The 23330-nt window shown below is 33.1% G+C and overlaps 1 protein-coding gene across 3 annotated transcripts in view; it reads left to right on the plus strand.

The window, feature by feature from the left end:
• DAPK1 (death associated protein kinase 1) overlaps positions 1-23330 on the plus strand; it is a 68333-nt gene that overhangs the window by 28076 nt on the left and 16927 nt on the right. For 2 of the 3 annotated variants that reach the window (XM_058168562.1, XM_058168563.1), the window contains exons 5-19: positions 562-691; positions 4545-4593; positions 4691-4717; positions 6111-6263; positions 7334-7379; positions 7890-7979; positions 8513-8605; positions 10937-11056; positions 11427-11525; positions 11807-11905; positions 12414-12512; positions 13947-14144; positions 14939-15136; positions 17814-17912; positions 21369-21446. In XM_058168562.1, the coding sequence (XP_058024545.1) occupies positions 562-691; positions 4545-4593; positions 4691-4717; positions 6111-6263; positions 7334-7379; positions 7890-7979; positions 8513-8605; positions 10937-11056; positions 11427-11525; positions 11807-11905; positions 12414-12512; positions 13947-14144; positions 14939-15136; positions 17814-17912; positions 21369-21446 (1578 nt within the window). Of the gene's footprint in view, positions 1-561; positions 692-4544; positions 4594-4690; positions 4718-6110; positions 6264-7333; positions 7380-7889; positions 7980-8512; positions 8606-10936; positions 11057-11426; positions 11526-11806; positions 11906-12413; positions 12513-13946; positions 14145-14938; positions 15137-17813; positions 17913-21368; positions 21447-23330 lie in introns of those variants that run through there. The other variant, XR_009153384.1, reaches the window with a different exon arrangement.

The following is a 23330-nucleotide window of genomic DNA, read 5'->3' on the forward strand; positions in this document are numbered from 1 at the left end:
ACCCCTTACAATTTGGGTATCCAGAATAAATGCTAATGTAAAGTTTTGTTCGGGAAAACAAAAGATATTTTAAAAGGTTCTTTATATGCCAAGACTATAATAGATTGTAATGGAATATTAGAATAAGGTAGGATATAATAGATTGCTGATTACTTTTATGGAGCCATATCTTTATGGATATTCTATACACAGTATACATTGGGAAACTCTTATAAGTATGTTTGCATATAGTTGTATATTGGTATCTGTCCAACTTCATTTTATTAAAGATATAAAAAATCCAGGGGGAGAGGCATCCTCTGGTATGATCAAGATGGGATAAATGATGAAATGCTTACTTACCACTTTTTTATGTACAATGTTACAATGTCTACTGAAGAGATAGAAGTTACATCACAATGGTGCAATACTACTATTGTCATTTTGATGAAAGCCTCAATCCTGCAGAAGCTTCTTGTCAACAAAGGCTATACTTACCCATAAGAACTTAACATTTAAAAAAATAAAATTTATGACTGTGGTTTGGAATTGCTCACATACAATCAATATTTTTCCTTGAAGCCTGAAAACATAATGCTGCTGGATAGAAATGTACCAAAACCACACATCAAGATCATTGACTTTGGCTTAGCACACAAAATAGATTTCAGCAATGAGTTTAAGAATATTTTTGGGACACCTGAATTTGTTGGTAAGTATTACATTTCATTATTTTGCTACTATTAAAATTTGTTTGATAGTTTTAAGCAGATATATTCTCGATAGTTTACTTAGTGACGTATTTGATTAATTTAGTCCTGTTTCTGTCCTTTGCTTTCAGTACTGAGATTAAAGATGGGTGATTGGAGACAGAATTCAACTTCTTTTCAGTGCATGTAGCAGTATAGGTGTATACAGTGGTGGGATTCAAATAATTTAATAACTCTGCCCTAATGATTTCTTCCAGCAGCCAGTTCACCAAACTGCTCAAAAAGTTAACAACCGGTTCTCCCAAAGTGGTATGAACTGGCTGAATCCCCCCACTGGGTGTATAGGTAATTTCTTGTAGACATTTTACGTCTATATATATTTTTGCAATCTGAATTTTATACAACTGTGTTAGCCTTATTGTACAGATATTTACGTTTAAAAGGGAAAAATGCCAAAAAAGTACCAACTACATTAATTTATAAAAATCGTCTTTTCACTTAAAAATCCTTTTTTGCTACTAGATATATTACTTACACCCTGATTCCCAAAATTTCCTTGGACACTTATTCTAACTATCTGCCATATATGACTGAGGAAGATATTAGAATTAATGTTAACAAACTTCATTTGTTGAGGAAAAGCAAAGAAGAGAGCGGTAAATATCCAGAGTAGCTATTTTATCACTGTATGACACAGTGTGCTAGATTGTGGTGGCCCTTCTTAACATTTCCAATTAGACTTCTTAGTTTTTAGCATTAGATATGATACTGTATTGAAGATTGTAGTTTAGCACTATAAGAATTATGCTATAGTTCCCATAAAAGTCTCATAAATAGTTCCTTGCTGTTCAACATCACCACAGTATATAGTATATTTCCTGAGATATGTCATCAGGGAACCCGGAGTTTAATTTTAATTATGAACTGATTATATTCCACTCTGTTTCTTCTTTACGTGTATCCTTATACTCTGTATCTGGAATAAGTAACAGATTTGGATAAGAGTTTTTCCATACAAATAAATTCCTGCTGATTAATGATTTATCCGTTTTGGGAAATGGTATTCCTTCTATTTTGGACGGATTTAATCCAGTGCTGGACTTTCAACTGAAACAGAGAACATGTAGCATATCTTACAAGCTTTTTACTGATGTACCAATTGCATTCCTTTTTGGAGAAACAAAACATGGCTAGTTTCCCATTCTCTATAATAAAATCCACACTAGATTACTATAATATAGCCCTTGGGGCACCTCTTGAAGATCATATAAAATATTGTAGCTCCCTCCAGGTATCATGGGCTAGGTTTCATCATATCTGGGTTGAATAAGGCTGATCAAGAAACTATTGTAGAAGATGCTAATTTCATTATTAAACATGAATTCCCTACACACATTTATGATGGTAATAAAATAGGTTAATTGTTACAAGTTTATACATGGAATTGACTAAATAAATTGCTTTGATATGTATGGCCTACTAATTTAGAAACCAGCTGTTCGACAACTAAACCTAATATTAAGGGCCTTTTACCATATTCCACAACTTCTGATGTCAGAAGGGAGGAAATAACTGGCACCTTCTTTGTAGATTTGTCATTCTGTGTTTCATCTTGTACTTTTATTACTTTCTCAAGAACCAGGGAAAGCATGTCCTGTCCTAAAAAGCTGCAGTATGATATGTAGGTCTGTCCATGACCACAATGCCAGTTTGCTCTCCTTTTTCCATTGTAGAATTAGTATTATTAGGAGTTGAGATTAGCTCTTTTGTTAATTTAAGAGAGAATTTAAAACATATTTACTCAGTTTAGATTTTGTTCATGATTCAGGATGATGTAAATTTAATTGTACATATTGTCAACCATAAAATGGATGTGGCAGCATATTTTATAAGATAAATAATATCGGCTATTATGGTAGGAGCTTTTTTTATATTAAGGATGAAAGCTTTTGGTGTTATTGCTAGAGATTTTTGGAAGGTAGTATTTATTTATTTAATTTAGGTATCAAATTATTCAATATTTTATAAGAAAGGGATTAATATGTGACTGTGGATAAATCCTGTTAACTATATTTCATTTTAATTATATGATTGAATAAATGAATAAATAAATTTAATTTTGGGCGTTGCCCCAAGTATTGTCTCACAGAGTGCTATGCCTATTGTGTATTTAAAAGTGTCCGTTGTGAAAAGGCTTGTCTTGTTTTGCCTGTTTGTTTTCTGTCTCTAGCTGTTCAGTAGGTTTGAAACTTTTTTAATGGAACTGGGTATGTTTCATCCACTGTGAGGAACTTCTGGGATGTAAATCTCTACTAAAATTATCATTTGAAATCATTTGAATGATTCAAATGTGAATCATTTGAAAAAAGGACTATAGACTGACAGCAAGAAAGTTTATGATATTGAGGAGGAAAATACAACTGAGTAACAAAAAATACAATATATCTCTATTATACATTTAAGGAAGGAAAGATGAAAAAAGAAAATAAATACTTGATACCTTTTTTTAAAAAAAGCAGAAAACAATTAGCAATTTAAAATTAGAAAATTTAAGAATTGATGTAAGGTGAAATTAAAGAGAGTTAAATAAAAATACCTGGATGTTTAAGTACAAATATAAATTAGTGTGAAGCAAAAGCAAAAAGAAGTGAAGGCAATATGCAATTTTAAGTTATTATCCACTGACAATAAGCCAGTAAGTGTATCAAATCTCTTATAAATATTCCTAAAATAATTTAATTTTTTCAATAAGTTGAAATGATAATGCAGTACGTTCTTATAATATAGTACCTACAAGCAGAAAGAAACAATGTATAAATATCTTTTGAAAAAGATTGACAGATTTCTGTATTTATTTTAGTACAGCATAAGCAAAAAAGGGAAGTGCCACCTAAATAGAAACCGGCGAAGAATATTGCAAGAAGCTGTTACCTGCCAAGAACCTGCAGGTAGCAGCAGCTGGCCTGGCCTGCAGCAGGCTTCCATTTGCCTGGTGGGCTGGGGACCAGGCTGAGGTCTCCAGAGCCACCTCCACCTCTGAGGCACTCTCACATTCCATTAACATGCACAATCACTTAATGATCACAACTGGGAGAGCTTTGCTTAATGACCAAGATTCCAGTCCTAATTGTCGAGGACTACCTATAATTTTTCTATATGTTTTAATAAGAAGAAACAATAGTTATTACACACAAGAAATTAAAATAATAAATTTAAATCTAATTTCACACACACACACACACCAAAAAATCCCAAAAACATCAGGAAAACAATATAAGCAAAATAACAGTACTGTATAGCAAGTATATTTTGGAGAATATTTACTGTATATTTTCAATGCATAGTCTGTATTGCCATCTGATTCTTAAGAATTCCTATTCACAGCTGAATTCGGTAAGGTTTCCTCTCTGATAAGCATGTGTTTATAAAATTGGAACCTTAATGTGATGCAAAAATAGAGCTAAAATGGATCTAGCTTGACTACCTCTCACCTAATCAAAAAAAAAGTGACATTTGAGAGTAAATATACAGATTTATAGCAAATTTCAATTGAACAGTTGTTAAAATTTCAATCGGGATATATTGAACAAATGCTTACTGAAAACACAGATTTTTACTGATCTAAACTAATGTAGTTTCCTTAAAATTGGTAAAAATTGTTCCAGTTGTCCAGTGTATTTTTCCCTCACTCTTTCTAGAAAGTGGAAATTAAATTCTATGTAATCTTTATAGCTAATAGAACATATTTGTTAATATTTCAGATACCATACAGAACAAATATTAATATCAAACTCTGCTCTATTATTTATGTGTGTGGGTTTTTTAAAAAAACCTAACAAATACTTTATTTCTTAGCTCCTGAAATAGTAAACTATGAACCACTTGGTCTTGAGGCAGATATGTGGTAAGTTCTCAATTTTTTCTGGCATTTGTTGGTAATTTTTATAGGAGGCTTTTAGCACTGAAAAATACCTTTTTCCTTCTCCCATATTTCTTTGCAGGAGCATTGGTGTAATAACTTACATTCTGTAAGTATTAACATCCTAATGTGTGTGTTTTTTTGTAATTACCTCAATATTATTCAGTCCTGTAACTGATAATCTCTTCTGTTTACAACCATAGAAATCTTATGAAATTAGCTTGAAATACTTGCAGAAATACTTATATGAAAACATACTTTGGAATATAGTGACTAGAAAATGTAAACTGTATTAAGCGTTATTTTGATATTTGGGAATATAATTTGCTATGTCTTAAATGTATTTTTCCATCTCCATGAAGTGAATATTGTTAGATTCTAGTCCACCCAACACAGAAAAAAGGTCAGCGCTTTAGGGTATAATCTGAAGGGCCATGGATTTTCCATTTCTAAATTAGATTTTAAAAACAGATATAAATTACTTTAAGTGTCTCCACTTGCTGGTTTAATGATTAAAGAAACCTATTTGAAAATTGTTAAAAATCCTGGTGCTTGGTTTCCATTTAGAGATAGAGATGGTGGTGGTATCAGTAAAAACCTATTGTGAATGAAGCAAATAATGAGTCCACCATTTTAGGTGCCTCCAAAATAAGCATTTTTATCAAGCATCCTTTTTCATTGTAAATTTGATGAAAGAGATAAACAGAAGGAAACAGGTTGTTGAAGCAGCAGAGGACGACAGTGTGGTTAACACTAGAGAACAGTGGTTCAACTGGAGACTTGCTTTGCCTCTTTTAAATGAGCTTGTGGTTTTTTTTAACATACAGAAGAAATCTGTATATTTTAAAAGGCAAGATCAATTTGGGGGGAATCTGTCTACCACTTTTGGCCCGAGTACATGTATTGAGCACTACTGAAACTAGAACAGAAGCAAACAAGCTGTGATTTTTCACCGCCCACCCTTTTTCTATGTGAAAGTGAAAGGGGTTTTTATGTTTAAAGTAATGTTCATCAACTTGAATTGAAATTATTACAAGGCACATAAATTTGACAGGTGGAGATAAAAATATTATTTTACAATTTTAAGGGGTTATTTGTATCTTAATTAGTAATTTCAATAGTAAAAAATTAATTTATTTGATGTGGTTCATCCCATTGTGTAGATGTCTATGCTCACAGCATAGCCATGTTAAACTTATGCCTCTGTTTATTTATTCCAAATATTCTGAAATATTGTTTGACTCCTAACTTCCATTGGCCTGAGCATTGATGATTTATGTATTTTTAATTTAAGAATAAATTTTAATTTCAGCATATTTATTTGGCCCCCAACTCACTCTCAGTGACTTAAAAATCACTAAAAAAGATAAAAACCCAATATAAAAAGAATAATAATTTACTGACATTTATATTTCCTCTGCTCCAAATAGATTCTAGAACTGAGATGTTTCTGTTCAAGTCATGCAGCATCATATTTACTGTGCCAAAATTATTTTTTGCAGATTAAGTGGCGCTTCGCCATTTCTTGGAGAGACAAAACAAGAAACGCTAGCCAATGTGTCTGCAGTGAATTATGACTTTGAGGAAGAATTCTTTAATAATACCAGTGCTCTAGCTAAAGATTTTATAAGGCGACTTCTAATAAAGGACCCAAAGTGAGTTTTTTTCATTGATTATTTGGGATGGATATGACCTTTTTTTATTTTATGCTTTAGATTATGCTTCTCAACCAAGCTGGCATATAGCAACAGCAACATTCGGGCCACTTATGTTGCCCTAATGAGGGTATCATGTGAACACCCAATTTTGAGAGGTGGCGGTTATGAGTATAATACAGGTAATCCTCAAGTTACAACCACAAGTGAGCCCAAAATTTCTGCTGCTAAGCAAGAGAGTTGCTAAATGTGTTATGTCCCATTTTACAACCTTTTCATCACAGTTGTTAAGTGAACCACTGCAGTTGTTAAGTAAACCATATGATTGTTAAACAAATCTGGCTTCCCCCATTGACTTTGCTTGTCAGAAACCAGCTGGGAAGGTCGCAAGTGATGATCACATGACCCCAAGGACAGTGCAACTGTCACAAATTCATGCCAGTTGCCAAGCATCCAAATTTTGATCATGTGACCATGGGGATGCTGCAACAGTCGTAAGTGTGATAACCAATCATAAGTCACTTTTTTCAGTATCGTTGTAACTTCTAATAGTCACTAAACAAATGGTTGTAAAATTACCTGTACACAATTTCATTAATTCATCAACTGGTATACTGACCTTCTAACTGCATTGCATACTTCCAACATGATAACCTAAGTGCCTTCTGCAACAATCTAGTTGGAAATATATGTGTTTCTAAACATAAGCTTTATTTCTTTTGAAACCAATGACATGTTTGCCACTTCATTGTCCCAGACTTCATTAAATTAACACTTTGAAAAAAATTGCACTGAGACACTAATGATGACTTGTTTTTACTTATCACATTCTAGTATTAAATACACACATTTTAATAAAGTTCAAGAAGAATGCACCAGGATCAGTACTGTGTAATGTTGCTAGAACTAATATGATGTTGTGGGTTACTAGGCTGAAAATGCTAGAATGGGACTAGAAGATAACTTTTAAATTCTGCCTGGTGGATTTCCAGTTGTAAAGTTATAAATAGGTGAAGAAAATAGAGTAAGAGACTTACATTGGCTTAATTAACTTATTTCTCATTTAAAAGGAAGAGAATGACTATTCAAGACAGCTTGCAACATCCATGGATCAAGGTCAGCATATAATACATAAAATTAAATTCTTTGATTCTGTTTGCCTGTTTTATTGCTCCTATTTGTATTTTTATTTGCTTTTTGAGGCATACAAGTATAAGCATTTTCTTGCTTCCTCTAAAGCACTGTGACCAAATTGTTTTCTTCCTGTATAGTGTATTTTTAATAGTTATTTTAACCCTTGAACCAAATCAATTTTCCCTGTATTATCAAAGAGGAAAGAATCCAATAGAATATAGTAAAAATGGAAGATGATCCATAGGAATTATTTGTCAGAGAAAGGCATTTATACAGTACAATGCTTATTGCACACTTATATAAAACAACTGCTTATATATATTCTGTTGTTGAAGGCAATAAATTCTCCTTGGACTATGGATTATAGTATTTTGTGGTGCCATTGGCTCCTAAATTAACACATGAATTTGAGAATCTGGACTATAACTGTAATATTTGACAATCTTGACCATGACAGTAGCATTTCAAAGTGTTATTTTAATTTTATCACAGCCAAAGGATACTCTGCAAGCCCTAAGTAGAAAAGCCTCTGCAGTAAATATGGAGAAATTCAAAAAGTTTGCTGCACGAAGAAAATGGAAAGTAAGGTTAATAATTATTTATGATAATACAATTTAGCTTTGTCTGAAATACAAGAGTATGTGCTATTGTAACAAAAATATTAAAAACTGATCAGCAGCTAAATTTAATATAAATATTCAATTTTCTGTCTCCTGCTTTTAATTAGTAATAGTGCAAGATCATCTGTTCATTAATCTGAGCAATGTAGGTTTCTAAACATATACAGCATTTTCACTGTAACTCAGAAGAAAAAGGAAGTAACAAAGTTGTAAGAATGAGATATGCATAAAAATTTCAAAAGCAATAACGTATCACCAAGAATGTAATTATTATGAGAATGAATATGAGATTGAAATATCTATCTCTCAATACAATCATGATTTTTGACACTTAAGAACTTATTCTAAGCTGCTTCTCATTAAATTTTTGAATTGCCAACAAACTACAAATCAGTGTTTAGTAACCTACATGTTAATATATCATTTTCCTATGATAGATCTCATGTGACATAAATTTCCTCAGAAATAATTGTTTGCTTCTTTTTTTAATAAAAGCAATCAGTGCGTCTAATATCATTATGCCAAAGATTATCAAGATCATTTTTGTCCAGAAGTAACATGAGTGTGGCCAGAAGTGATGATACTCTGGTAAGTAGACACATGCAATTTGATAATTTCCTTAGGAAATTTTGGCTGTAGTATAAAAAGTTGTATGCAAATCAGAATTCAATTTTATTTAACTGTATTGATAAATTGAATTTCAGATTTCATAGGGATTACTAGTAAGAAATTAATGATATATCTATCAAGCAGCCATTCCCAAATTGGGGATGTATGCAATAAAGCTACCATCAGCATAACTGGCCAAGTGGTTGGGAATCTTGGGAGTTGGTCTGAACCTTAAAAGTATCTTGATGAACAAAGCTAATATAACCGAGCTTCTCTCTCAGGTTTCCAGTCTTTATTTTATGCACTGCTTGTACATAACAATTTATATCTTTAATATAAAAGTGAGCCGCCCTCAGAAAGAAATTAGCAGTAGCCCTCAACTTACAATTACAATTGAGCCCAAAATTTTCGTTGCTAATTAAGACAATTGTTAAGTGAGTTTTGGCTCATTTTACAGTCTTTCTTGCCACAGTTATTAAGTAAATTATTGCAATTTTTAAATTAGTAATGTGGCTGTCAAGTGAATATGGCATCCCCATTGACTTTGCTTGTAAGAAAGTCACAAAAACTGATCACATGACCCTAGGACACAGCAACCATCACAAATACATGTCAGTTGCCAAGTGTGCGAATTTTGATCATGTGACCATAAGGTTCTTGCAATTGTCTTAAGTGTGAAAAACGGTCCTAAGTCACTTTTTTCAATGCCATTGTAATTTCAAACAGTGACAAAAGGAATAGTTGTAAGTCAAAAGTTACCTATATCTTTTTCTTGGTTAAATTAAATGCAGCTTATCATTACTACACTGGGCCAAGTTGTGATAATTTGTGTGAAGTTTTAGTGAAATGAGTTGGAGATACTACCATTTAAAATTCTAGCTTCTTAAATGAATAAGAATTTAAAGAATTCACAGCAAAGTTACAACAATATACCATAGAACAGTGGTCCCCAACCTTTCTGGTTTGGCAGCCCGGGGGGGGGGGGAGAGGAAATAGTTCCTTGTGAGTGGCAGGGAGCTTTGTTTATTAGCGCAAGATGGCTGCCACTTGCACGAGGGGAGCTTCAAGTGTGAGGGCAAACAGCCGCCACTCGCATGAGGGGAGCTTCATGCACTAGTGGAAGATTCGCGTGATGGGAGCCTCACCATGCGCTCACACACTGTCTGTGCGTCCTGGTTCCAAACAGGCTGCGGCCCAGGCACTGGGGACCCCTGCCATAAAAAATTTAAACCAGGAAGCGGTTGTTTCAAGCCTAATAAAAGGTCTACTAGATAACTTAGAATTAAATTAGAATTTCTCTTTACATAAAATTTACGTTCTGAAAAAAAATGTAACAGTTCTTTGTAGCCCTTAGTAATTAGGATGGTTTGAGAATATATAATTTAGTTACAGTTACAATTTAAAGCAGAGAATATGGCTTTTATTTATGACCTCCTGAGGCTTCTATTCAAATGTATAAATCTATAGGATATATACTTAATACAATTTGGATGCCTTTATTTTCTTAAATAGTTGATATACGAACTGAACAACTTTGTTCTTGAAAAGGAAAAATATAAGAAATTTTGCAGTGATCCTTTTTTTTTTTTTTTTGGTCCCTCTGCTGATTTTCTAATTATTGTAAATGTGATTTCTATTTGCTGTAGGGTACTTTTAAAGCTAATTCAGTTACTAAACCAACTGTTTCAGAAGATGAATTTCAATCTTGACCTCTTGTGACATAAAATATAAATAAACGTAAGACTACTGTTGCAGGACTGCAGCATTTAAATTATGTAATTTTTTACTTCTGCAAAATCTTTGCTGCTCACTCCTAGCACATGTTGAAATGTTTTAGAAAACAAGACAGACACTTAATACAAAATACAGAAGGAATAAAAAATACTGAGCTAAAGAAATTAAAGACATGATATTATAAACAAGAAATATAAGTAAACCTGTTTGGCCCCAAGACTCTTCATTATATTTCTTCATTCTTTATACTTGCAAAATGAATACTTTACGAAAGTAAAAATCTCCTTAGATTAGAACAAAAGTTGCTATTTGTTAGAAGTTTGCAGTGACAGTGAAGAACTCTTTTCAAAATTGAGTCATTTGAAAGTGCATGCTTCTAAAGCATATAGTGTAGCAGTGCAATTCCTATTAAGAATACTGTAGTAATCCTGTCAGAACTGCAATATATTGCTATGGCCCTTATTTAGTTTTGTTTGCTCCTTATAAGGATACTTATCCCTCAAATTAATTATCTTTTTATTTCCTATTCCCCCCTCCATTTACAACTCTATGGTTTCATTTTGCTTAATTTATGAGGACGAGGAAGATTCATTTGTAATGAAGGCCATCATTCATGCTATCAATGATGACAATGTTCCTGGCCTTCAGCATCTTTTGGGGTCTTTGACCAATTATGATGTCAATCAACCAAACAAGGTATGTTGTTGTTGTCTGATTAGTTGCTCAATGGTTAAAAAGGAAAAGATTTATTTATCTTTTATATAAGATAACAGAATGTTTTATAATACATTGGAGAAAATTTGCCTTGTTTTCTAATATGCTGTTAATGTATTTAACACAATACATCACTGCATTGATTCATCTGTGATCATATCTTTGTTACCTACGTTCCCCCCCCCCCCCAAATTTAATAGAAATAAACCAGGCAGTATAAAAGCATCTCCAAAATAAATAAGAAAATGCATTATATAAGTTCAAAACTGAGCACTGTTAAGTCTATAGAATTATGTTCTAATTGTACTGCTATGGAATCCTTATAGAATTCCACATTGTTGTTTTTCTCTAGCATGGAACACCTCCATTTCTGATTGCTTCTGGATGTGGGAATATTCAGATGCTCCAGTTATTTCTAAAGCGAGGTGCCCGCGTTGACGTTCAAGATAAGGTGGGAAACTAATTGGTCATTGCTAATAAAATAAAACATGTGACTTATTGATAGTGTAGCATAGAAGGATAGAAATTAAATATCTGTGTTTTATAAGTGATCATTGTAGATTTATGAACATTGTTTTAGTTAATTCAGGTTCAAATTACAATCTTACAAAGTTCTTCCTTTTTAATTCATGAGCTATCTGACATCAAACTATAATTCTGAGGATGTATGCAACAAATTGCTCAAATTAATGTATGGTTTTGTTGATTACTACCATAAAATATTTTGGACAGGCAGGATCCAATGCAATATACTGGGCCTCTCGGCATGGTCACATAGAAACTCTGAAATTTCTCCATACCAATAAATGTCCTTTGGATGTTAGAGACAAGGTAAGGAAAAAAAGTTTCATTTTTTTTCCAATTAAAAAAAATACTGTGTATTATAATTTTTAATAAGCTATATTTTTGCTAAGTGGGCACATTTCAAATTTATGAGCAAGTAATGGAAAATCTAATTCATTCATAGAATATTAGCCATGGTAGAAAGGGAAGAAATTTTTTTTTGAAAAAGGGTTTCATTCACTTGTGGAGAAGAGTTGCTTTAAGGATATTCTTTACTACTCCACGTATCTAGTTTTTTATGTGCTGGTAGATGTAGTTGAATTCATGAGCTGTATTTCCATATTATACTGATTTAACCATAAAATACAACCATATTTTGTTAAGCATGTTGTGCAGTCATAACCTATATTTTTTCCAGTGAATATGCAAATGAAGAAAATTAAATTAGTGGAGTTAATCATTGGAAATTGTATTATGTAAATACAGTCATAATGTAGGTATTTTCAACAGTCTGGTATAAGAAATAATATTTGCATGTGGTTGTCTTCTAATACAGTCTGGAGAAACGGCACTCCATGTGGCTTCTCGATATGGTCATGTTGACGTAGTTCAATACCTCTGTAGCATTGGATCAAATTCTAATTTTCAAGATAAAGTGAGTAATGAAGATTTATTTATACAGATTTTTGTGAAGTGAAAGTAGCCTCTGAAATGCAAATATAGTTGTGAAGTGCTTTCTTATTTAAAATTGTTAATAAACTCAGAAATATAAAAAGCTTGTCTTTGTAATAAGTCAGGATTTTGGTCTTCCACTATACTTTTTTCTATATAATATCGCTATTCAGGCTTGAAAAGAATCTCAACTTTAAAAGCTCTCTCCACAGGATCATTCCACAGGATCTGCACTAGATGTTAATTATTTAAAACACCTAAGAAAGTCAGTCTTGTAATATTACTTGTGAAGAAATAAGGACCTGATATAAACTTGAGATATTGTAGAGAACTAGTCAATTTTGGCATCAATTTCTTAATTTATAATTGTCTAGTTCAGTCACTTGAATTGATTAATAATACTATGAGTTCATATCTAAATTGTAGTCTATAAATGATGAAAATTACTGCATGTATGTATCCATTCTGGACTATAGAAACTATTGAATAAACACATCAGTTATTGAGCCAGTAACTCATTGAAAGACTCAGAAGCTGAATCATAGTTTATACGCAAAATTCAAACTAGTAACCAAAAATGTCAGAGGTTGAAGCAAAGTCCATTGTAGTCCAAGGTTAAAATTGCAGTAATGAATCAGGCCTATGATGAGTTTGGAAACTGGTAATTTTTTTAAGCCTGGAACTGCAACTTTGTAAGCCTGAGTGCTTTGGTTTCCCCCCCCCCCCAAGACTATGATACAGGCTGAATTGAAAGGGCATGGTGATCCAAAGTCACACAAGTGGCTGAGGATAGACTTAAACCTGGGCCTCCTGAGTACTAGTCCAACCTCTGAAACATGCTGGACAGTTATTCACATGATAGAACATTAATATAGGGAAGGGTCCTATAACATCTGGAGCTATAGAGTTAGATTTTAATAACAGAATAACAGAGTTGGAAGGAGAGTTCCAGACAGAAACATGGAGGAACTTTGAGGTCTTCTAGTCCAAAGCAGGAGAATTTATACATTCCAGACGGTCCACTCTCTTCTTAAACCCTCCAGTGATAGAGCAGCCACAACTTCTGGAGGCAAGCCATTCCACTGATTAACTATTCTCACTGTCAGAAAATTTATCCTTATTCTAGGTTAGATCTGTCCATGATAAGTTTCCATCTGTTACTTCCTGTCCTGTATTTATGTGCTTTGGAGAATAGTTGACTCCCTCTTTTTTGTGACAGCCCCTTATATATTAGAAGACTGCTATCATATCCTATATTTATAAGATAGCTCATGAAACATGAATAAATAATGACACAGAATATACCCAGGTGATTTATTTATTGAGCCAAATTTAAAATAGTGTTTTAAATAGTGGTAAAGCAAAAAGGATGTGAGACATAATTTATTAATGTAAATTCTCCAAAATTACTTTATAGGAAGAAGAAACTCCTTTGCACTGTGCTGCTTGGCATGGCTATTTTCTTGTTACCAAAGCACTTTGTAAGGCAGGCTGTAATGTGAACATTAAAAATAAAGAAGGGGAAACTCCGCTTTTGACAGCTTCAGCTAGAGGTTACCATGACATTGTGGAATGCTTGGCAGAGCATGGTGCTGACCTTGATGCAACTGACAAGGTTAGTTTATGGTTGAACGAGAAACATTTAACAAGCTTTTAAATAATACAAAGCTGTATGTGTTGTGTTCTTCAATACCTCTTTGGATATAGCAGTCACTATTTATTATTAAATAAAGATATTCTTTAAAAACTAAATACACTCATAAGCACTCCTGTTGTAAATGCAGTTATTTTTAATGAGATCTCAGTACTGTGTAGTGATTAACTCTGCTAACTGGTTTTAGTTATTTTTTGACTTCACAGTTGACTCATATTTCAGTTTCCTTTATTGTTCATTATCCTTCCCTTCACCTACAGAGCCAGCTAGAGGTGGTTCCTCCCAAAGTTATGGCAATTCCTCCTACTCATTTGCTTTAATTTCAAACATTTGCTTTCATTGTACATTCTGCCCATTTGCTTGCATTCATCATTATCATTACACACACACATTTTTAGATAGTCATTTGGAAGAGAAAATGTACCTTATTTTTGCAGAAATATGGTCATTGGGGAAAGGATGCCCATTTCTTTTTCTTGAAAATTTAATCTCTTGAAATATGTGATTATTGAATTAAAAAGGCAAAAAAAAACCACCCTTATTTTGCTGTAGAATTCATCCATAACTATAGCCATGTAACATATTCCATCTCTATATCTGTATATGATAGATATTGCCATAATAGATTTGGAGATAGATAGATAGATAGATAGATAGATAGATAGATAGATAGATAGATAGATAGATAGATAGATAGATAGTCATAGAAATTTTGTTTGCTGCAGAAGAAATAATTACTTATGTTTATGTTTTAGGATGGACACATAGCCCTTCACCTTGCTGTACGAAGATGTCAGATGGAAGTAGTAAAAATGCTGATTAGTCGAGGTTGTTCTATAGATTTTCAAGATAGACATGGTAACACTCCTCTTCACGTAGCTTGCAAAGATGGAAACGTCCCCATTGTAATGGCACTCTGTGAAGCAAACTGTAACATTGATATGACGAACAAGGTAATAATAATAAATCTAATCCTATAAATATTTATCATGTGTGTACATTAAAATACCTTTTTTAAATGAACTACATTTATATTTGGGAAGAATACAGGATTTCATTTTTCTATAGTAGCTATGTTTTAAGGACATAGAGGGATTTTTCCCTACAGATACTAGAACCAATAGGAAAATAAATGTTGCACTGTATGAACAGATCAGCATCTGTTTGCTAGTTTTCCTAATGAAAACTGCTTTTTATCCTTTTTTGAAACTATTATCAGCTTATTTGGTTTTGAACTTTTGAAGCTGTATTATCTTGCATAGGTATCTCTTCCGTGTCATTGTCCAAATAAGCAATTAGTAGGCAGTATAGGCTGTAGAATGGATTGAGTATATATCTGTATTTCCAAGTTAGTTATTCAGTCATATTTTTCAATAGCAGGTAGATGAATCCTCCAATCTTTCTCTCAATGTAATTATCAAGCTGTTCCATTCTGTGTAGCAGGTGGAATAAGAAGATGACTGCTCTAAGTAAACCAATATTTAATTGCAAAAAATGTGTATGGATGATAAAGGATAAAAGAATTATTATGTTTTATAAATCAGAAAAAGTTAAGGATGATATTCCTCTGACAAACTCTATTTTTTCTTTTTCTCTTTTTTCTCAATTAAGCACAGACATCTGTTAGATAATATTCTTTAGCATTTCAGTATACATTCAAAAATGCAATGCAAAAAATATCTGCTGTTCTTCTAATAATGATATTTAAAAACTCAGTACCTCATATGCTTGCTTTGTAGAAATGTGTTAGTAAAGTGCATGAAATTGGGGGGGGGGATTAAAGTCTAAATAACTATCTTGATTGTCTGGATTTCCTTATAGGACTATTTTCCATGGTGTTGATAGATGATGAAAAAAACAGACAGATTTGAATGTCTAGTATTGTATAATGAACATCTGAATAATGAAACATTTTAGTTGACGAAAAAAGCAGTTGATTTCAAAAGTAATAACATTAAGGAACATTTTTTAATTTTAGAGAATTAAATAGAATTGCAGTGTAGTTTTGTCATCTAAAATAAAGCCCTGTGACCTTCTGTGCTAAAACTTCAAAATGAAAACATTGGATTTTTGGCTGATCTCATGAAATGGTATATTTGGATCATTTTTAAGTGTAAATGTCACCAGCTGCCAAGTAAAAAGTTTATGTAAATGAGGCCTCTGTCTTCTTCTATTAGTGTAATCTTGACTGATTGAGCAATTAAAAACAGAGCCGTGCTAGAAACTGTTTATCGAGAAACTATTTATCGAGAAAGCAGAATTAAGAGCAAACAATCCAGCTTTTGTTATTTTGATTATCTTATCTTTGGTTGATCCAGAGGATTTGGTACAAAGGCTTTTAAGGAATAGTACATGGAAGGAATTTGGAATTGGTTCCAAAGGGAGATAGATGTTTCCAAATAAAGGTTGGCTTGTAGTTGTTTTTATTCAGCTTCTTCTGAGAATAACATTAGCACAAATAAAGCACCAAGTACTTTGGGATAGAGTTCTAGAAAGCACATAAAACCCATAAAAACTTAGGAAGTAAATAATTGAATTACCTTTTTTTCCTGTGACTGTTGCACCTTAAACACATGATGTTCTTAGCAGATTCTTATTTTTCTTGCTATGGGCCACCTGGATTATTATCTGCTAATTTATCTTAAACCTATTTCAAAGTATTATCTAAAATAATAAAATCAAGAAAAGGGGCAGTTCTACTCTATTCTGGTCATCCCCAAAACCTGTTCCAGAGGAATTCCCTAGTCGGTAGAGCAGATTTAGAGAACATGTGGAGGTCTTATAACACAAGATGCCTCTTTACAGGACCAGGAATTTAGACAAAGTCAGTTTTATATATAGATTAAAGCAATTGTCTTAGAACAGAGCATCTGCTAATATAGCGGAATTCTTCCTCACCGCAATAGAAATTAAAACATAAAATGAAAATTATCTTGTTTCCCTCTCATACAATGAGCTGAGTTATTCTAATATTTACTTATTTGTCATAATTTACTAGGGGATTGTGGACCTATTTTGAGTTTGTGTGGGTATTTTTTGTTTTTGTTTTTTAGTGTGAGGAAATTACCTTTTTTTATAGTTGTCCTGTTTTATTTCAGATTAGTAGGCAAGACTAACCTCAAAATAGATTGAAAGCTCTTTGTATGCTATAAATATATCTTGGAACACTTTATGCTTGGCTCAATAAATCTTTGTGCACTTTGTGAGAGTTGTCTGTATAACTGAAATTACAGTAGTACATATATAAGTCTGGACAGCTCTAAATAATTGCCATCGTCTGAATTGTAAAGAATGGAAGTTCATAACATTTTTAAGAACAAGGGTATTGCAGTGCATGAACATTTAAAATTAATTTCTAATGTCTAATGTAAGTAAAGTTTAGTCACTTGGCCAAGAAGAATTGAAAATGTGCATCTGAGATGACAAGCTGTCCTGTTGTTCTAGTTGTTATGCTCTTGTGTACCTCATTCCTGTAAAATGGGTATTTTATAGGACTTTTCCCATTATAAGTTGCTTGATATATTTCAACTGTTCTATTGAGGGCATATTTTTCTTTGCCAACTGACCACAAAATGAATTTGTAGATTTACTAGTTTATTACTTAACAAAAACACCGTGTTTCTTTTATAGTATGGGCGAACTCCTTTACATCTGGCTGCAAATAATGGAATCCTTGATGTGGTCCGGTATCTCTGTCTTAGCGGGGCTAATGTGGAGGCTTTAACTTCTGTAAGTAGGACCTTTTTGTTTTCTGCTTATTAGCAGTTTTCTATTAAAAACAATGGAGTCCTTACTACTCCCTGAGTTCAGCTGTTAGTTTGCAGATGGTTCATTACCCAACTAGAGAACATCAGTGCAGGTGAGTGAAGAGTTTGTTCTTTGTTTATATAGAGTACCTTGCTCTGACAGTTTTGAATTGGCAGGGCAACTATAAGCTACATGCTTATGCATCAATAAGTTTAAGTCCAGCTGTATTGAACCTTTTTGAAGACATGCCCTTTTGAAGACATGCCCTATAAAGGATGGGATTTCATTTTTAGTATTGCCAGAGAAATCAGCCTTTATATAGTCTTTCGTTCTTCTACATTTGTAGTCATAACAAAGCACTTCTGACAACACAATCATGTTACTAGTATAAAACTAACAGTATGCAATTACTAACTTGATCCATTTATGACAACTGAAATGCAATGAACAATATTGCATAAAGAGATCAAGTCACAGAATTTTATGTCCACATGCATGTATATATGTGTTTACTAAAGAGTCATCTTCCATCAACCTCCAATAAGTAACTTGTGACCCCTCCCCTCAAATAAATAAATATAACTGTAATAAAGTTAGGAGCACAGTGAAAAATATACAACTAATTTTGAATATTAAGACAAACCAGTACAAAAACCAGCCTTAGAATTGAAATGGTAAATAGCTTCTACCTTTTAGGATCAGCCATCAACAATATGCTCAAGAAATAGTTCATAGACTAGAATTTGACAGAGTAGTCATGAAGGCATGGAAAAAATATGCTGGGATGTTTTTATACCTATGCAGATCAGAATAGTGCAGACAGTGGTATTGCCTGTGGCACTTGTGGAAGTGAACATTAATTTTGAAAAAGCTAGACAGAGCATTGATGCTTCTGAACTTGAAGATTCCTGAGAATACCAAGGATAGCCAACAAACGAAATGAACAAAATCAGCTCAAGGTTTTCAAGGGACAAATGAGCTCCTCTGAGAAATCTATAATGTTGAGAAATGTGGAAGGAAGTAGAAGAGGATAATCAGCAACAAGGTAGATAAACTCAGACACCATGGCAATGGGTTCACCAAGGACCAGACTAGGGATAGATTTTCATGGAGAAAATCTACGTGGTTGCTAAGTGTTGACATCAACTTAATAGTTCATAATCAATCAGAAAACTTTGAATTACAGAATTCTGTGGTGCTTGTAAACATACTAACATTATCACCAAAAAGCAAAATAGGGACAAAATAAGGCTAAGGTTGGGGGGGGGGGAAGGCATTGGAGATTGGGGAAAAAATCTGATTATTGTAACTGTATAAATTAATTCCTAGTAATGCCAAGAATCGTAAACACTAATCTATAATGTGTTAGGTCTAAATGAATGTTATATTGTACACAATTCCTGCATTTTAGATAACATCTTCATCTGGTTGTTTCTGTTCTTATGTTTGTGCTAGCCAAATATAGGAAATTTAGATCCTTATTTGCATTTGTGTATTTTTAGCTATCGCTTATGTTGCATTTGTTGAGCTAATTATTCTTCGCAAAGATATAGAGGGATAAAAATAAATACAAATTGTTCCAAGCTTTAGAATCTGCAAATAAGATAACTCCCTCTTGCTGGGGGGGGGGGGGAACCCATCAGATCCTCCTGCGAATAAAAGCTCTAAAAATATCAGAATACTGTTAAGCTTCGATTGTGTTGTGAGGAAATAATTTTTTAGGCCTTTATGCTGATTTGTATTTCTTGTCAGAAAGATTTTGGCATTTATTAACCCCCCTAAAAATATTAATCTAAGCTGGGCAGCATGGAGCATTCTACTACTTTATGTTTTTACCATGAAATAAAAATACTCTTTAACTCTTCTAATCTTTATTTCTCATAACTTACCTTATAGAGTAGGTTACAACAATTTGACAACATTAATTAGTAGTTGTCCTATTATCTTCCATCTACATTAATACACCTGAACATTTGGTTCTAATATTCTGCTTGTATCTACATGGACAATGAGAACAATTAATGTTTAACTTCTTGTTAAGTACAAGTAGTCCTCAACTTACAACAGTTCATTTAATGGCTGTTTGAAGTTACACCAGTACTGAAAAAAGTGACTTATGACCATTTTTCATACTTATGACCGTTGCAGCATCCTCCTGGTCAAGTGATTTACATGCGGATGCTTGACAACTGGCTCATATTTATGACAGTTGCAGGGTCCCAAAATCATGCAATCCTGTTTTACAATCTTTTGACAAGCAAAGCCAATGGGGAAGCCAGATTCACTTAACAACCATTTTGCTATTTTAAGAACTGCAGTGATTCACTTAACAAATGTGGAGAGAAAAGTCATAAAATGGGACAAAATTCATTTAACAAATTTCTCACTTGGCAACATAAATTTTAGGCTCAATTGTGGTCATAAATTGAGGACTACCTGAATGCGTGTCTGTAGAACAAAACAAAAATTAACACATCACTTTCAGTTATTAGATTAAAAAACGCATATTCAGCTGAAAACTTCAAGCTCAGTACCAGTGGTATCCTTCATAGGATACCACTGCCTATATTCTAAGCCTTGTTTAGATCGATGCTTGTAAGGCAAAAGCTGCTAAGTGATACTGCTGTAATGCATGTTTGGTTTCATGTTTGGCAAAGAAAATCAGGAAAATGTACACAAGAGTTTACAATGGTGCTTACAAGTTTGTGAAACCTTTTGAATGTTAAATATTTCTGCGTAAGTATGACCTAAAACATTATTGATTTTTTTCTAAAGCTAGCTTTTTTTCTAAAGCTAGAAAAAGTGAACCCAGTTAAACAAATGTCTCAAAACCACTTTATTTATTCATTTATATATTGAGGGAAATGATCCTGGGCTAAGAGTTTCAGGTGATCAGGTGTTACAGAGGTGAGGTGCCACAAGTGAAAAGACATGCTCCTTGGCATTCTTTAATTGACTGCAGCAAGAGTGTGCTGCTCCTACCAGATTTGGTAGAACATGAGAGTTAAATTTAGTTATTTAGCTAAATTTATTAGTTAAATAACTAAATAAAATGCAGTGCTTCTTATAAGCTTTAACACTTTAACACTGTTAATTTTCAATATCTTGCTTATTAGATCAGTAAAAACATATCTACTTCACCATCTTTTAAAGTATTTTTGTATTGCTCACTAAAAAAAATAGAAAAACAGTTTGAGAAAGTAAAAAGTTGCTTTAAGATGTTAAACTTTAAACATCATATATCAAATAATTGTAAAATGATCTAGAAATGATGAGATAGTTATGATGCTAAATACATTAAAGGTTCCATAGAAAATATCTTCTAATCTGTTTCTTTCTGAAAATTTATTTTCTTATCATCCTGAAACCAATAGAATGATGGTACTTCTTCATATTTGAACAAAAATTCATTTTAACTGACCTTTTGTCTTCTAATAGGATGGAAAAACAGCAGAAGATTTGGCTAGAGCAGAGCAGCATGACCATGTAGCTAGTCTGCTTACAAGGTTGAAAAAGGTAAAGGAATGAAATTGCACTATTATTTATATTTAAATTTATATCCTGTCTTTCTGTTTTTTCATTTAAGTAAGTTCCCAAAGCATCTTATAGTAAGCATACATAATGCTTACTATAATGCATTATAATTCTTATAATGAAGAATTAAGCTTTGTATCACTTTCACCTAACACTTTAAAAGGTGTTATGAAAAAAAGTTTCAAGAAATTTGGAAACAGTGATTGTCTAATAATTTGTTGTCAGTTCTCAATTTGACAGAGTTCTGTAGGAGTCTTGGCGGAATTCTGGAAATCAAATAAACATTTAGCAATGAATACCTTAATTATAGGAGAATCCTAGTTTTGGTTTAATTATAAGATAAAAATGCAGGTAATTTTGATATTAATTGAAATTGTTTAGTGAAAAAGGACAAATTTCATTTGAATAGTAATAATGGCTTAAAATGCAGTATAGCAGGCTAACTTTGCTCACTGCTGCCAGAAGTTTGATTCCTTTGATGCTGACTGGCTGACTGACTTCCATCCTTCCAAGGTCAGTAAAATAAGGCCTCAGATTGTTGGGGGCAATATGCTGACCCTGTATACAGCTTAAAGAGGGCTATAAAGCACTGTAATGCAGTATATAAGTCTAAGTGCTATTGCTATTGCCATTTAGCCACAACTTACAAAGCCTATAAGTCACAGGGAGCTAGGTAGCATATAAATACCTAACTGGCACATCTGAATGTGAAATCACAGCTACTAATTAACATAACATAACATAATAACAGAGTTGGAAGGGACCTTGGAGTTCTTCTAGTCCAACCCCCCTGCCCAGACAAGAAACCCTACACCATTTCAGACAAATGGCTATCCAACATTTTCTTAAAGATTTCCAATGTTGGAGCATTCACAACTTCTGCAGGCAAATTGTTCCACTTATTGATTGTTCTAACTGTCAGGAAATTTCTCCTTAGTTCTAAGTTGCTTCTCTCCTTGATTAGTTTCCACCCATTGCTTCTTGTGCCACCCTATTATGCCACCCATAATTCTTTAGCTACTGCTCACCTTAATATACATTGAATTCTTTCCAAGAACCTAGGATGTCATAATGTATTGGTGATACGCACTGATCCTAGCATTGTTGCCTTTTGTAATTGCTAGATGGAAATTTTGTCAATGGGCAGATTTTCTAAGTGCTGTTCAATTTTTTTTATAAGACACCCAGTGTGTCAATAACCACTGAGACCACCATGATTGCTTTATGACAAAGCATTAGATATTCTCCAATGTTTGTCATCTGCTCTTATTATTATTCTTATTACACCATCCATTGCCTTATTCATTCATTGGATTTGTAAAGCTACCCATTTCACATTTCTCATACATGACTCCAGGCAGCTTACAATAAAATAGATAAGCTACATAGTATAAAAAGTAAAACGTATAGCAGCTGAGCATCAGTGAACTCTACCCATCTAGTTTAGAAATTTTAGGAAGGCCTATTTGTTCTCCCATCTCTGTTAAATAGTCATGGAGTAAGCTTTTGATGCTAGCAGATAGGCATGGGCATCCTCATAGGCATGGCCATGTTGGTTGTATTTTTAATTCATCATTTTATTTTTGTGTTACTTGTATTTAATTCACTTTGTTCTAAACTATCTAGAAACATAAGAGCAGGTAATTAATAATATCGTTAGTTACTTAAATAATGATTTGTTATTTTAATCAGAATACTAGATCTGGATAGCTGTCCTTTTTAAAAAAAATATATTACAAAGTATATTTAGTCTAATATTTCTCATCTAATATTTCTCAACTGGATGGGGAAGAACAGGCTTCGACTCAACCCCTCCAAGACTGAGTGGCTGTGGATACCGGCATCCCGGTACAGCCAGCTGATACA

The sequence above is a fragment of the Ahaetulla prasina genome, chromosome 2, assembly GCF_028640845.1.
Source record: "Ahaetulla prasina isolate Xishuangbanna chromosome 2, ASM2864084v1, whole genome shotgun sequence".
NCBI lineage: Eukaryota > Metazoa > Chordata > Lepidosauria > Squamata > Colubridae > Ahaetulla > Ahaetulla prasina.